We start from the raw sequence: 14,717 nt of genomic DNA, 5'->3' as shown, positions 1-14,717 counted from the left end.
TCCATCCAACAGCGGCTCTCCTCCCCTGGGTGGCGAGGCCAGCCTCGGCCTTAGCTTCTGCAGGTGCTTCTCCACATGAGGGATCCTGCCTCTGGGTATGCCAGGTGGTTGGTAGCAAAGGCCGTTGATGGTGCCAGTCGGAAAGGGGGCTATGATCTCTGGGGGGTACCTGTGGCCAGTGTGTGGACAGGTACCCACAGGTGGACCAGCAAGGCCCAGAAGATGCCATACTGATGGTAGCCTGAACTGTATTCCGGACTGTCAGCAGACTGTTGGTAGCCACCTGAGTTGGGCCAGAGTTGCCAGCTGGTATTGCGTCCCTGCCAGGCTCCGTCAGCTGCTGGTGGGGAGCCCCTGCGGTGGTTCTGGTTTTGGCAAGGGGTGGCCTTCTTATTGACTTCCCTGGTTGGAGCTCTGCATCCTGGTGGGCCTCCATCTTCAGCAGCATGGGGGAACTTGGCTGGGACATGTGCAGTGGTTCAACAGAGTAGCGGCATCTGGTCTTGGAGTGTGGGGGAACAGCCTCACTGCTGCTGGTCAACCCTGCTCCCTCCGTGCTGGGTAAAGTCTTCCACTGCAGCAGGTCACCAGTCCCCATCCTTAGGCCGGTCCCCAGTCGTTCCATGCCTGGGGGCTCCCAGGGAGGCTTGGGTGGCGGCTCCCCCACCCCCAGGTACGCGTCGGGCATCTGGGTGAAGAGTCTATTCCCCTGGGACAGCTCCCCATCCTCCAGCTTGGTGAGGCCAGCGCCAGGGAGGACCTTTCCACCCCAGAAACAGGTGGTACTGGCCCTGGGGCTGGGCCCCGTTGGAGTCTCAGTTCTGGTGGTAGTGTCCATCTTGGGGCTGGCCACTAAGTCTCTGAAGCTTGTCACCTTCTCATTAGGCTCAGTTGCATCGTTCAACACCCCCAGGAGGACACCTACAGGTTCAGCAATCCCCAGTCCAGTATTGTTATTTCTCGTACGTTGAGCACCAACTGAACAGGAGCTGTGCAGCGGACATTCAGTCACCCTTCCAGACAAGGGCATCTCAGGGACCAGGGGTCTGTGACCTGGCATGTGTTTGATGTTCGCTGTACTCAACACAGTAGGCCAAAGTAATAACAGAAGTAGTATCTTGTAGATATAGAAGCAGAGTAGAGTAGCCGCGCCGCAAGGAGGTTCGAGCCGGCTCACCCCTAGTATAAATACTATAGCTGTGTAATTAGGGTGGTAGTCCACGTAGCCGTAGGCTCGGTCCTCCTGGCTCAAGAGTTTCTGTGGCTGGCGCGCCCCCATGATAAGTAGCAGGGGGTTGGTCTGTTGGTGCCAGCGTCTTGTTTAACTGTTGAGCCTGAGTGGTTCTCCTTTCCAGTATAGCTCTTGATTTCTGTGGTAACCAGCGGATCTTAGCTTAAAGGTAACAGGGAATATGTTAGGCATCCACAGATGTCTCTAGGAGCGTATCCGCTAGTAGATATATGGATAGGTAGGCTATCTATATATATACATGGCTACACGCCCATATATATATATATACGTGTATAGGGATATCCCCAGAGCTAGCTAGCTTTTCCTCCTTGCTCCAAAAAAAATCACGCTTCCTCTGTATATAGTTCACAACTATGAGGGTCGATGGTCCAGGTACACACCACCACTGCCCAGTGTGGGGCAGCAAGTCAGGCTATGTCCACAGGGTGGGCGTACTTTCGTTCAGTTACCATATCAGTTTCCAGTGTTGTTTGGTGAGGTTAGTATTCACTTGCTTGTACCCATGATACAAAAAAAACAACATTATTTATCACTTGGGTATTTATATATACATATATTTGTTTCACTAACCACTCAGCTTTGAAGTAGGGTTGGCAGGGCTAGGAGATGTTGAGGGTCTGAGCGGGTTTAAGGAACTGGTTTAGTTTTCCTTATCACACTGTAGACAGGGAGGGAGGAGCTTGCAAGTTTTTCTCCTAAAAAAATATCTCTGTTGTATGCTATAGAGTGGCCCCTCTCCTGTGTGGGTGTGTGTGTGTGTGCGTGAAATCTCCTTTCCGTGCAGCGCGCTTACGCACCGTCAATCCGCGCACACAGATAAAACGCGCACTTGTCCCTCAACTCGCTCTCTCGTTGGTCCGCTTTGTCCGTTGGACTTATGATATTTTCCGCACTCTGTTGCGCTACCCGTGAATGGCGCTTTGTGTTCCCGGTCGCTAGCCCCACACTACAGACGGACTTAGTCTAGTGTGGGTAGGGGGGAGCGCGTGAGGGGACGGGGGTAACTCCGTCCGTTCCCCCTGTGAGGGAGGGGGGTAACTGTGTGCTGGTGTAATAGTGCCTTTTCTTCTTAATCCTAGGCTTATCTATTATATCACCCTGATTGTATTTGCCTTCAATGGAGAGGGGCTCCTCCCTTTCCCTTGGAATAAGGGGTGTATTGTTGTTGTGCTATAGGCTTGAGGTGATTTGATTGTATATCAGGGTCTTTATTATATTACATCTAGCTTCTATTTTTGTCCTTATCACAATTGCATAACAGATTTGTTTACTAACCCTGTTCTATTTTTAGCTGTTATCACAATACACAATAAATCCAAGCCTGTTCTATTTTTAGATTTATCACAACACAACAATTTGTTTGCCAAGCTTTGCTCATAAATCTATTGTTTAGCCATCACACCAGGGTGGTAATCCCTGCAATGTGACCTAATATCTGTTTTTCTAGATGGGTGGCTGCGTTGTAGCCTCTCAGGATACTTGGAGTTGACGTAGTTTTTCTCTGTTCTGGTGCACTACACTCGTATGTTGGCTCGCAGCTTGCAGCTATGTGGCGTGTTTCAGCCTATCGGCGGCAGGGAATGTCCCGTCCTGCTAGCGCCGCTTGCAGCTATGTGGCCTGTTTCAGCCTATCGGCGGCAGGGAATGTCCCGTCCTGCTAGCGCCGCTTATCCAAATCCAGCTGATGGCGGCAGGGAATGTCCCGTCCTGCTAGCGCCACTGGTTCGGATCCTGCTATCTCTTGCAGTAAAATTGGCCTATTTTCAGCCGTTTACACTTATTTGGCTTGTTTCAGCCGGTCCGCAGGCCTGTTTCAGCCTTTTGAGCGCTCAATTCTCCGTTAGATGTCGGCGCTTCTCGCGGTTCTTCGTCAAGTTTCACTTCCACAACTGCCGGATGCAGAGTTAGACTTGCTGTCCAGGGTGGGTAATTCAGGTTGCTTGTGTCAGTTTTGCCAGTTTCACTGCTGGGAGTACCTTAGCCTCAGATGCGCGTCTGCTCTACACTTGTGGTTCGCCGTAATCTCACACAGCTGTCACCAAAAGTTGTGGTATCCGCCTAGGGTAAATGGCAGACACCAGAGTTCGAATAAAGACTACGGCAGTGTGAACAGACGTGGACACCTTACTATAGAGAAGCTACGCTTCTCTAGCATTCACTAGACAAGAATCAACATCTATTTCAGTTGTCACTTTATTGAAGGGTTAAAGGATACTAAAGCTATATACAACAAACAATAACTACATGGATAGGAATAAATGGTCATAACATAAAAGCATTATAATACATATACAATAGTCAGTTTGGGCAATCATGATTCCCCATCCCTGGAAAGGGTGGGGGGAATTAAGAATACAGTTAACCATAATATAAATACATATGGATTAGGAATAAAGATAGTTAAAGATAAATCATACAGTACAACATAGATAATTGCAATGGTTAGGTAGATGGCTATCCCTGTCTGGGGCAGGCAGGATAGCCCATGGAGCAGCACAATAGGTAGATAAGCATAGAGGGGTTGAGTGGTAGGTCTGGGTCCTAAAGAGGGAAGGTTTGATGATTACTTGTGACAACAACAGTCTGTGTGGGGGTGATTCTATCAGGTGAGGGCAGGTTTAGATCCTTTATCCTCAGGGTTGAGGTGGTGCTGATAACTTGGTGGTTGAAGGGGAAGGTTCCGGTGCTTAAGATGGGAGAGGGAGGGGTAACACCCCTCCCTCCATTTGCAGGACAACTGAGAGATGAAATCAGTACCGTTATCTGACATATTTTCAGGTGGCTTTATAATTGTAGAATAACAGGATTTAGCTAGGTGCGTAGCATCACTATAATGTCTTGGTTTCTGCATGGTCCAGAGCTGCCGCATACCACAGTTACACAACTAAAGAAGAAGCACAACGAATGACACACATCCTACTACTTTGATAAGTATAAAATACATTTGTATTGGGAGAAACTAAATATAAAAGAAAAAAGCTTTATTTTATTTTCTAGACAAACATTCAGAAACTTTATTCTATTTTATTTTAAACTTTGAAATCCCTATTTTCTTTAAAGTAGGACAACAAGTTTATATTTTTATTTAAATGTAAATCTTTAAAACAAGTTGCTTAGTTATAAAATATGTTTCCTTATAATAAAATTCCACCGTCGCAGAAAACATATTTAATCCAGGTCTTAATTCAATGACAAGCAATTTTATTGTTTAGGGCTCGCAGCTACAGCTACGTTAGCAGCGCGGCCTAAAGATCAGCCGAGCGGCTTCCTCAGCCACCCAGATAGCCTCAACCGTGTGACTTTAATATATGCATAATAAGTTTAGTTACTGGAAGCCTTAGCCAACAAATTTAAAATTTAGCCATCCGAAAAGCTAAGCCACTTGAAGCCTCACTTTTCTTTACATTGAAAATTTGAGGTTGGCGACTTTATACCCTTCCTAGCCGCATAAAGTAATAAACAATCAAACGAAAATCAGCTCCTCCCTTTTTTAAAACTAGCGCTACGCCCCCTGGAGGCCTCTAGGAGCACTTGAGTAGAGGGGACTTAAATCACAAAACCCATTTTTTTATTTAAATTTATAAAGAAAAAGATAACTTTTTGTGTGTGTGGGGGGGGGGGGCAGGGAAGGATCGCTCCCCCCTCTCAACCCCAATTTCTTATTTTAGTTTTTTTTTAAATATTTTTTGGGGGGTAATATTTTTATAGGGCCAATTTATCTTTGGAGGGTGGTGGTACCCTTCCCAAAATAGTTATAAACCTTCCCGAGACCTATGAGAAGCTACCCTGTTAAGGAGAACTCGATCGGTTCAGCGGTTAGCAAGATCATTCTGTACAAACAGACATACAAACACACATCCTGTTACTTTATTTTAAGGATTTACTAAAAAATAAAGGGAGGAGGGGGGGAGTGATTAGTGTTCCCCTTCTCCCTTTTTTAAAAGTATGTTTTGATACTATTGTGGGTTAAGGAATAGGTTCCAAACAGCAGAAACATGAAATAAATTATGTTATGAAATTTAAATTTTTTAAAAGTGTCATAAAATATACATGTTAATTCATAATTATTATAGTTTAATAAAAACCTTATCTTTTTAAAAATAACTAAAACTTTTCAAGTTATACAAAAATATTAGACTTTGCACCTTAAATTAAAACTTTAGTATAATAGCATTTCAAGAAAGGATGTACAGTACAATTGTCTGTACGTCCGTCATTTATCATAATCTTACCTTGCATTACAAAGATATGCGCTAATTCGTCTACCTTTTAAAACTATATTCAAATATTAAAATGAAGTTAAAGTCTATGATTTGTTGGCGTTATTCTCTTAGAAATTTTATTTTTAATTTTGCAACTAGGCAGGCAAGGGTGTTGAGCTCAGTTCGGACTCAAATTGATAGAAAAAAAAACAGAAAATAGCCTACAACCATTCCAAGACTTAAATATGACAAAATGTCCTAAAAAGCTTTTCTTTAAGGAAGAATTTAATCGGTTCAGTTGTTAGCGATATCTTAAGCTATAGACAAAATAACCTTACTACTTTATACTTTATATAGTAGGATATGCTTCTAAATTTTTTAAAAATATTCCTCTGCTTAATGACTATCTATTTCTTATACTACCTATGGACAATACCAGCTTTGTTAGCTTGTTCATTCATTAAAAGATAACTTTACAACATGGCATGGAAACACTTTATATAAGCTCTTTATCACCTGATACAAATACCCTGCCTGCTTATAGATACTCGGTTAGTTTTACTTTACTGCTGCATTAGAATGTATTTTCTTAAAATACTTTTATCAGTTCTAATTACATTATCTCTCAATGGATGCTTAGCTGAGGTAAGCGTTGTATGTATAAATTTAGAAGAATGCACCTATACTTTTGTCTCACTTTAAATCCTTTTAAACAAGGATGACAACATTTATAAAAGCGAAGCACTGAAACGGTAGGACAAACGGCCATTAACACTTATAAAGTGTCAGAACTAAATAATTTAAATTAGAGTCAAAGCAAAATTGTAAGCAAATTGTTGAATAACTGTTTGATACAGGATAATGTTTATGGGCATACTCAAATTTTTAGGACTTGATTATAGAGTTGCTTCGCTTATAACATTATACTTTGTTGTCCCAGGAATCAACATATCAAAAATCAGATCAATTGGATGATTAGATCACTTAAAAATTTGTTGTTAAAAAAGTAAAAAAATCAACATGTTTAAAATGACCGTACGGACATTCTTGTAATAAATCGTACCTAACTACTAAAGGAATCACCATGCAAAGTTTGAAATCGACAGGACAATTCTAACATGCCTAAATTAACGAAAAAAGCTATCCCTCTGTGACGGACGTACGGACCGACCCTAATTATAGAAAAGCTTCGCTCTTAAAAATATTGTTTTAGTGTAGTTCAGTTACCCCCCTAAAATCTTAGGTTAGAAATTTAGGATGATATTTAAAACCACCACAATCTCGCTCTCCCTCCCTAAAGCTTTGTTGCCTTTTTGCATAGTTTTTTTAATTGTTAAACTATTTTTATTTATTTATTTTTATTTTTGACTTCAGAATGTCAATTGTATGTATATAAAGTTGTAATTTAGGAATTTGATTTAGTAAATAATTATATGATTTTTTTTTAAAGGAGCTTCCTGAACCGAGAGTGGTAATTTTGGGGGCTACTGGTGCTGGAAAGTCTAGTCTTGCTAATGTTCTTTTAGGTAATTTAGTTTTTATTATAAATGACATCTAACGAATCACACCAAATTGCAGCATTAAACCGTCTCGCATAAAAACATCAGCCAAAAGATAATTCTTTTTACCGCGCGTTTCTTGAAAATGGGTAACTTAAAACAGACTTAAAATTTATTTAAAATATTTATGTATGACTTATTTAAATTATTTATGTATGACTTATTTAAATTATTTATGTATGACTTATTTAAATTATTTATGTATGACTTATTTAAAATATTAATGTATGACATATTTAAATATTTATGTATGACTTTCTTAATTAAAATATTTAATCATGAACTGAGAAATTTACAGAGCAAAACAAATTTATAAAAATAAAAGTTTGCTTTTTGTTTTTTCCATTTTTTTCTTTTCAAAAGCAAAATCTAATAAATTCTTGATATTTGTTTTTAAGACATTTTAAGTTAATCTATATAGCCAAAAAATGTTCTAAAAGTATTTAGAAAAAGAAAGAACCTACTCCTTACCCTATCTATGACACCTAATTTCCATAAAAATGAGAAAGGGTTAGGTTGTCTTGTAAGGCATTGAGGTATGCCCCCAAATGAAATTGTTAAGGTTGTTCTCCTGATAGTGATGACTGTCTCTTCGAGGTTGGAGATGGAACTGATTCTTGTACTAAGGTGAATTGACTATGTAAATTAAATAATATACACTAACATTGTGTAATGTGTATAGAACATTAATCCTTAATTCATAACTGGAAGAGTGATCAGAGTAACATAAAATTCTTTGAAATAACTAAATATTTTTGTTCTAAACCAGACTTTGTGTCAGGTTTTTCTCATTTTCTGTGTGTAAAGATAGAAGGCTCTAACTAATTGATCTATGTAATAATGATTAGTTAGACATTCATATGTGTAATCCTGTTGAGCACTTGAATTCAACAGGGGATCTAACAAGGCCAAAGTATTACAATATTCTATTATAGCACAAAACTAAAGTCAAATACAGATTATTGGGTATCATTAGTAAATAATCCGAGGAATAATTGATTTTCTAGCTTTAGTAAAAATTAATTGTAGCCCTTTTAAGTTTCTAATTAATAATCATAGAACAATTGTTGATTTATAAAGGGGTGCATGAAGCAAAATATTACATTGACTGGCTTTTAGTCAGATATCTTTTATATTCTTTTTAACAGGAGAACAACCCATGAAAACCTGGCCATCTAGCTCTGTCAGAGGCTAAGATAATAGGGAGAATAAAGATCCTATATAACCATAAAAAATATTAATTTATTTAGGACACAAGTTATGGGGTTGGCCAATGGCTAGGAGAGGGTGCAAATTTCACTGTTGTAGATACTCCTGGATTTGGTGATTCAAGTAATTTTTTTTTATGTTTGTTGATTGAATGAATTCTTTCCATTCTTTTATATCTAATTCTTAAAGGTAGATTCCTATATACTTTGTAATAATTTCAGCTTAAAAAGTAGATGCAATGAGTCTCAAAAATGATTGTTTTAAATCAATCAGTTCATCCTATTTATTTCTAATTTCTATATTTAGATAATGATGACAATGAACTTATTGATGAAATGATTCACTTTCTGAAAGATTCAGTAAATTCAACCAATGTATTTATGATCTCTTTTAATGGAGAACAGGACAGACTTGATTCATCACTACAACAAATGATAAGGTTTCATAATTTATTCTTTTTATTTTAATCTATCATATTTTTTTCTGACTTTACTAAAGTAAATACATGTTGTTGTAGATCTTAAAGGGAGTGTGAACGTAAAAATTTCTCATCTGATTATCAAATCTTAACATTTACTAAGCACATTTCACTACACTGATCAACCAAAAATGTCCTATTAACAAAAATATCCAGAAATAATGCCTTGATTTTATGGTATTTTGAGAGCGAAAAAGGAAAAAACAGGGAAAATCTGAACGTTTTTGTTTCTTATAATGTTTGTAGGGATATTTAACTTGTCATATATAGTTGAAACAATTTACATACTGTTAAGGATTTATTTTATGCTATAAAATTGCCAATTCGTTTTTTTATAACGTAGTAATTAGGTAATAAAGACATATTTTAAATTCGTATTATTGACAAAAAAATACCTCACTGTCTACAAAGGGTTGAATCTCATAGGTTATATAAAATAATAATATCCTTTTTTATTGTGTTGAACAATAAATAACCCACTTTGGAGAATTAGTTTACACTTTTATCAGACTGTTTATAAAGAAATATTGCGTCTTTATTATTTACAAATTTGTAATTAAAGGTGGGCGAGAGATGGGCCATTTAAAGTTAATTGGATACTAATAAAAAACCTGTTTCTGGCTTTGTTATTGTTTTCAATAAAAAAATATTGCTTATTTTATCAATTTCTAAGTAACTATACATTGGATTAAAGCAAGGATTATGTTTAAAGCCAGCTTAACTGTTAGGAAAAATCTAGAACTATGTGAAAAAGTTTAATTTTAGCTATAATGGGAGAAAAAAGCAATTTAATGCACATTTTATATAATACGGAAAATTTCTTCCTTTCCCCGTACCTTATAAAAATCGTCGGAAAAGGCCGTTTTTTAAGCAAACAAAAGCGCGTTTTGCTCTATCTGTGAGATATTATGAATGAGATAATGTTAAGATTTGATATTAAGATGAGAAAAATTTACGTTCACAGTCCCTTTAAGTTGTTTATTAGTAACCTTTATACATAATTTTAGAGAAATAGAAGCTCTCTTTGGAACTAAGTTTTGGGACAACGTTATTTTGGAGTTTACTCATTGGGCCTATGATAATGCTTCCGTTCAGAAGCGGAACTTTACTGGTAATTAGTAATTCCAAAGAGTTTGCATATATCAAAGATTGAGTTTCTAGATTTGTAAATGTAAATATTTGTCTGATTGATGGGTCTTTACTCCAATATGATAGAGAAGAGGTTTTAAAGTCCTTGGATTTCTATATGGGATAGAACATGGAAATCTTTTGGCCTGAATTTCATGGGATGATTACTATCATTTATTACAAGAATACAGTTCTAATCACTAAAACATTTTTTCTTAAAATTGGTTAACTTTTTGTTTAAAATGTTGGCTTAACATCATCAAAATAATTTGAATACTTTAGTATACTTGAACGAAACCAAATACTCTTGAATGTGAAAATCAGATTAATACAATCTTAAAAATATGACTTTTAATTGTTCAGGAAAAACTGAATCCTGGAAGCTTGATGTTTATAATCAGGCTCTTCAAGAGATGTTTCACACAAATAGAACATTAGACGGAGTCTTTATTGACAGCTATGCACAGGAATGTATTTTTGTTTTATTTTATAAACCTTTTGAGTAACTTTTCTATATCGATGTGCAATCTTTATATTGATTCTTTAACTTTTAACAGTCGGGTGAAGGGCATTGAATTTTCACCATTTACAATTAAATATCAAATGTGCCCTTTTCTTCACACTCTTCTTAAACTTTGTGACTTTTTACCTTAAACCCTCCATTGTTATTTTAGGGGGGTATATCATATATGATGTGTCCACCACCTTTGATTTTTCCAGGGGAAAGGATACAACCCCCCATCTGCAAAGCCTTTGGCTGGGATGTTGGGATATTAATGCCATAGGACTTACCATACAGAGATGGGTTTTTGATCAAGAATGCTGCGTTTTTTAGACATTTTTTAGACCTGTCGTCTTAGTTCAATCAATCATTATTATGCAAATGCTTTATAGAATTTAAACAGAGTATACAACTATTTATTTTATTATTTCGAACAGTCTAAAAAATGTCAAAAAAATGCTTCATTCTTGATTCAAAAACCCATCTCTGGCCATGGGCTACTATCATATCAGCTGTGCCTAGAGGTATTGAGGCTAAGAATATTGCTAATAACTTTGTGTTACAGATGCCTTGGAATACGGGGGATGTCAATCAGCAAACAGCATTTCTCAGAGAAACATCAAAACTTTGGAACATGGCTATAACTGCTGAACCTTTTGAGTTCATGACTATAGAAGATGTGCTAAATGAGTTGGCTTTTCTTAGGAATGAAAATGAGAAACTTAACAGGTACCTAAGAAAATATGTCATATAAAGGTTTCAAAAATAACAAAAATCCACAAAGCAGATAGCCAGTAAAACAAAGAATACCCCTAATCTCAGGAAGGGAGGAGGGAGATTCAAAATAATTCTAGTTCATGGTAAAGCATTTATTGCCCCCAAGCCCAGCTTATACCAACAATGAAATTAATTTGGAAAAAATAACGAAACCTAAACATGTTTTTTAGCTGTCGTTGGGGGGCAACACATCGTAAAATTGACGACCTTTCCATTTGCCCCCCCCCCCCCTCTTCCCAAATATTATTTTATATTTATAACGCTTGTTGGTTATACCTTATTTCTGCTCCAGCCTAACTTTGGAATTATAATATATATCAAGACACAAGGCATAAAGAATTAGATTTAATAAATGTCGGACACCTTTAAAAATACATTTATATGGAGAGATAAATTCTAAATGTAGACAGCAACGCTTTAAATAATAAAAGTTTGACAAAGTTTGCAACTATTCCACTCCTATTTTCTCCCCCTAAAATATTTTACTTCGTTCATCTTGATTAAACTTACTAAATTTAGGATAATCAATGAAGATATAAAGGACCTGTATCAAAGATTAGAAGTAGCAGTCATGGACATATCAACCAACAGTTTTCTAATATCAAAAAATGAATTAGAGACAGAAAGTTCTTTACAGGTATGAAATTTTACCTGTGAAATTTTTATAAATTGCAAGTATAAAGTTGGTAGCTTTTTCTTATATAGATATCAAACAATTTTCAAAATATAAAAATCTTGATTATTTTTAGACAATAAACATTAAGTTGGAAGAACAAGTAGATGAATTAGCAGAACTAAAACAAGATTTCAATACTACAGTTGATGGTATAAATCTTTCAATGATGCCAATTGGAAGTATTATAGGATGGAGTGGCCAATCAATCAGTAAAAATATCTTACCACTTGTAAGTGACGTACATCTAATAGAATAGTTTTGTGTGACCTAGCTAAACTTGGCTTGACCAATATAATCATTTGTTATACACACTGGCCTAGCTCATAAATAAAACAACGCAAATTTTCACTGTGTTAATAATTCATATTACATAAACCTTACCTTATTAACCTTACTTACTAAAGCTTTCATTGTTACAGCTATGAAATTAAACTACACTATCATTTACAAAGAAAAAAAAACTCAGTTTCCTTTATAAATAAATTTTGGAGTAACGTCTGTTTCATTTTAATTGTGTACTGTTAGGGATGGCAGCTGTGTGATGGATCTTTGATTCTGAGTGGACCTATGAAGAATCAATTGGCCCCTAACTTAAATTCTGCTGGACGGTTTTTAAGAGGAGGTCAGGTTTACGACGAATGGATCTATCAAGAACAGGCAAGTAAAATTGTTAGTAGTAAAGGTACTCTATAAATGTTTGTGTCTGTCTGTTAGTTGTTTGTTTGTTCTACCAGTCTCGGATGATAGCCTGGCCTGATTTCTATTAGAAATGCAAATAATGTTCATGCCATTAGTTGACTGATTCTTAATCTTTAAAGTATTTTTATCTTCAGATGTTGCTTAACCATATGCATGATGTGGATGATCCGAGCCATAAACACACAGATAGAGGTCACCAACACGGTTTCACTTATCAAGGAAGTAAGTTAAAATATTATTAGAAAATAAAGTACAAATGAAACATAAAGAGATTTAGATAACGAACATTTTGTTTAGGTCAAGATCATGATGGAGATAATGCGAATGACAGAACTCAATCTTATACTGTGACTAGAAGCAGTCAAACAGGAATAATCAATCATAATGTTTTGAAAGATCAAAATTAATAGTGAGATGGTTTTAAGGGAAAGAATCTAATCCCAATTATTTAACATGAGTTACATCATTCAAGTTTCATTCTTTCCTATCTAATTTTCTAAAGTAGGGCTTCTTTAATATTTGCCTCTAGGGACTCTAGTAACTATATGTATAAATCATCACTGAAATTAATACTTCTACCCAGCAATTAATAAATTTGCTTCAAATGAAAGTATTATATATATGCACATATTATTCCAAAAGTTTTAATCTTTGTTATGTTTTTGAAAGTTTTCACTGCAATTTTTTTGAAATATTATGATTAATTTCTAACTTAGATACTGGAAAAGCAGACATTGAGTTTGCTAAGACTGGAATTAGTGTAAGAGATGCTGTATCTTCTCAATATGATATTGGTAATGAAATCCGTCCAAAAAATATGTTTGTAGAATATATCATCAGAATTTTTTAAACATATATACAGTGTGTTTTTTTTTCATGAGAACTTTATGGAAAGCAATTTTACCCCACTTAGTTATCAGAATTTAATGATTAATGGCTTATATTCTTCGTTTTTTTATGCAATCAATAAAACAACAATAAAATATTACGGTTTTGGTTTAAAAAGTACAGTAAAATGTAAAATTCAAAACTTAGGTGTCAACATCTAAAAATGGTTTTAGCGAATTTTTCTTATGTTCAAATCTTCTACCTTCTGCAAGAATGGCTGCAAAATGCTTCAAAGTTCAAAATTTGAGCTAAAAATGTATACTGATACTAATGAGGACATGTACTGGAATATATTAAAATTTGAAGGCCATATCTCAATCAGGAAGGGAGTACTGGCCCCCCAAAGTTGACTACTGAAATCTATTTTTTTCTTGCAGAGGGTAGAAGATTTGAGCATAAGAAAAATGCACTATAACCATTTTCAGATGTTGTCACCTAAGTTTTGAAATTTAGATTTTACTGCGCTTTTTAATTAAAAAACTGAAATATTTTTTTAATGTTCCATTAATTGCATTAAAAACGAAGAAAATAAGCCATTAATCAATAGATTCTTATAACTATAAGTGGGGTAAAATTGCTTTTTAAAAAAGTTTTTATAAAAAAACACACTGTATATGAGTCAGTTTGGAACAATAAATGATTTTGCCTTTTGATTTTATTTTCTTAATTTTAGCACAGCGATTCTACTCTATAATATGAAATGTCTGTCTGTCTCAAACGTTTTTAAGCTCCTATAAAAGATAGAAGGCTGAAACTTCTTGTCAACATTCCCATCAATATCGAAGTATCGAATAAGTAAAATAGATATATCCGTAGCGGTTGGACTGCTTTTTAGCATCTTTAAATTTTTTACAACTGATTTTTTCGGCTACTGTAAAAGATTAAAGACTGAAACTTCTAGTCAACATTCCCACCAATATAAGGCATAATTATGTATAAAACATCCGTATCGGTCGGACTGCTTTTAAGCAGCTTTTATTTTTTACAACTGATTTTCTTGGCTCCTGTTAAAGATAGAAGGCTGAAACTGTCAACATTCCCATCAATATAAATCATAATTGAGTAAAAAGATTCATAGTGGTCAGACTACTTTAAAAAGCTTTTTAGCTGCTTTTACTTTTTACAATAGATTTTCACTGCTCCTACAAAAGTTTCATGGCTAAAAATCAATGGCAGTCTTACTGTTTTAAGCAGCTTGTTAGCTGCTTTTCTTTTTACAAATCATGTTATTATATTGAAAAAAATAGTGAAAAAAGCTAAATGAATAACTTCAATCAGTCAAGGAGTGGCATGCCTTACAACCATGTATCTTTCACAGAAGCTAAGAAAGTCAATATTATTTGATTC

At 35.7% G+C, this 14,717-nt stretch overlaps 2 protein-coding genes across 2 annotated transcripts in view; one reads left to right on the top strand and one right to left on the bottom strand.

Annotated features, from left to right (window-relative positions):
- LOC145324686 (glutamine--fructose-6-phosphate aminotransferase [isomerizing] 2-like) overlaps positions 1–14,717 on the bottom strand; it is a 181,468-nt gene that overhangs the window by 115,664 nt on the left and 51,087 nt on the right. The gene's annotated exons all lie outside the window — the stretch shown is intronic.
- LOC145324681 (uncharacterized) lies at positions 5,983–13,465 on the top strand. Its single transcript, XM_080167271.1, has 14 exons — positions 5,983–6,099; positions 6,905–6,980; positions 7,576–7,640; positions 8,264–8,345; positions 8,529–8,661; positions 9,708–9,811; positions 10,192–10,295; positions 10,896–11,059; positions 11,627–11,744; positions 11,857–12,012; positions 12,309–12,440; positions 12,617–12,704; positions 12,780–12,851; positions 13,199–13,465. The coding sequence occupies exons 1-14, from the start codon at positions 6,034–6,036 to the stop codon at positions 13,330–13,332; spliced, it is 1,494 nt and encodes a 497-aa protein (XP_080023397.1). The 5' UTR covers positions 5,983–6,033; the 3' UTR covers positions 13,333–13,465.

This window comes from Acartia tonsa, chromosome 7 (assembly GCF_053477335.1).
Source record: "Acartia tonsa isolate MP-2025a chromosome 7, ASM5347733v1, whole genome shotgun sequence".
NCBI lineage: Eukaryota > Metazoa > Arthropoda > Copepoda > Calanoida > Acartiidae > Acartia > Acartia tonsa.
Note: the sequence above shows the minus strand (reverse complement) of the source record. Positions and strands in the feature narration are given on the sequence as shown.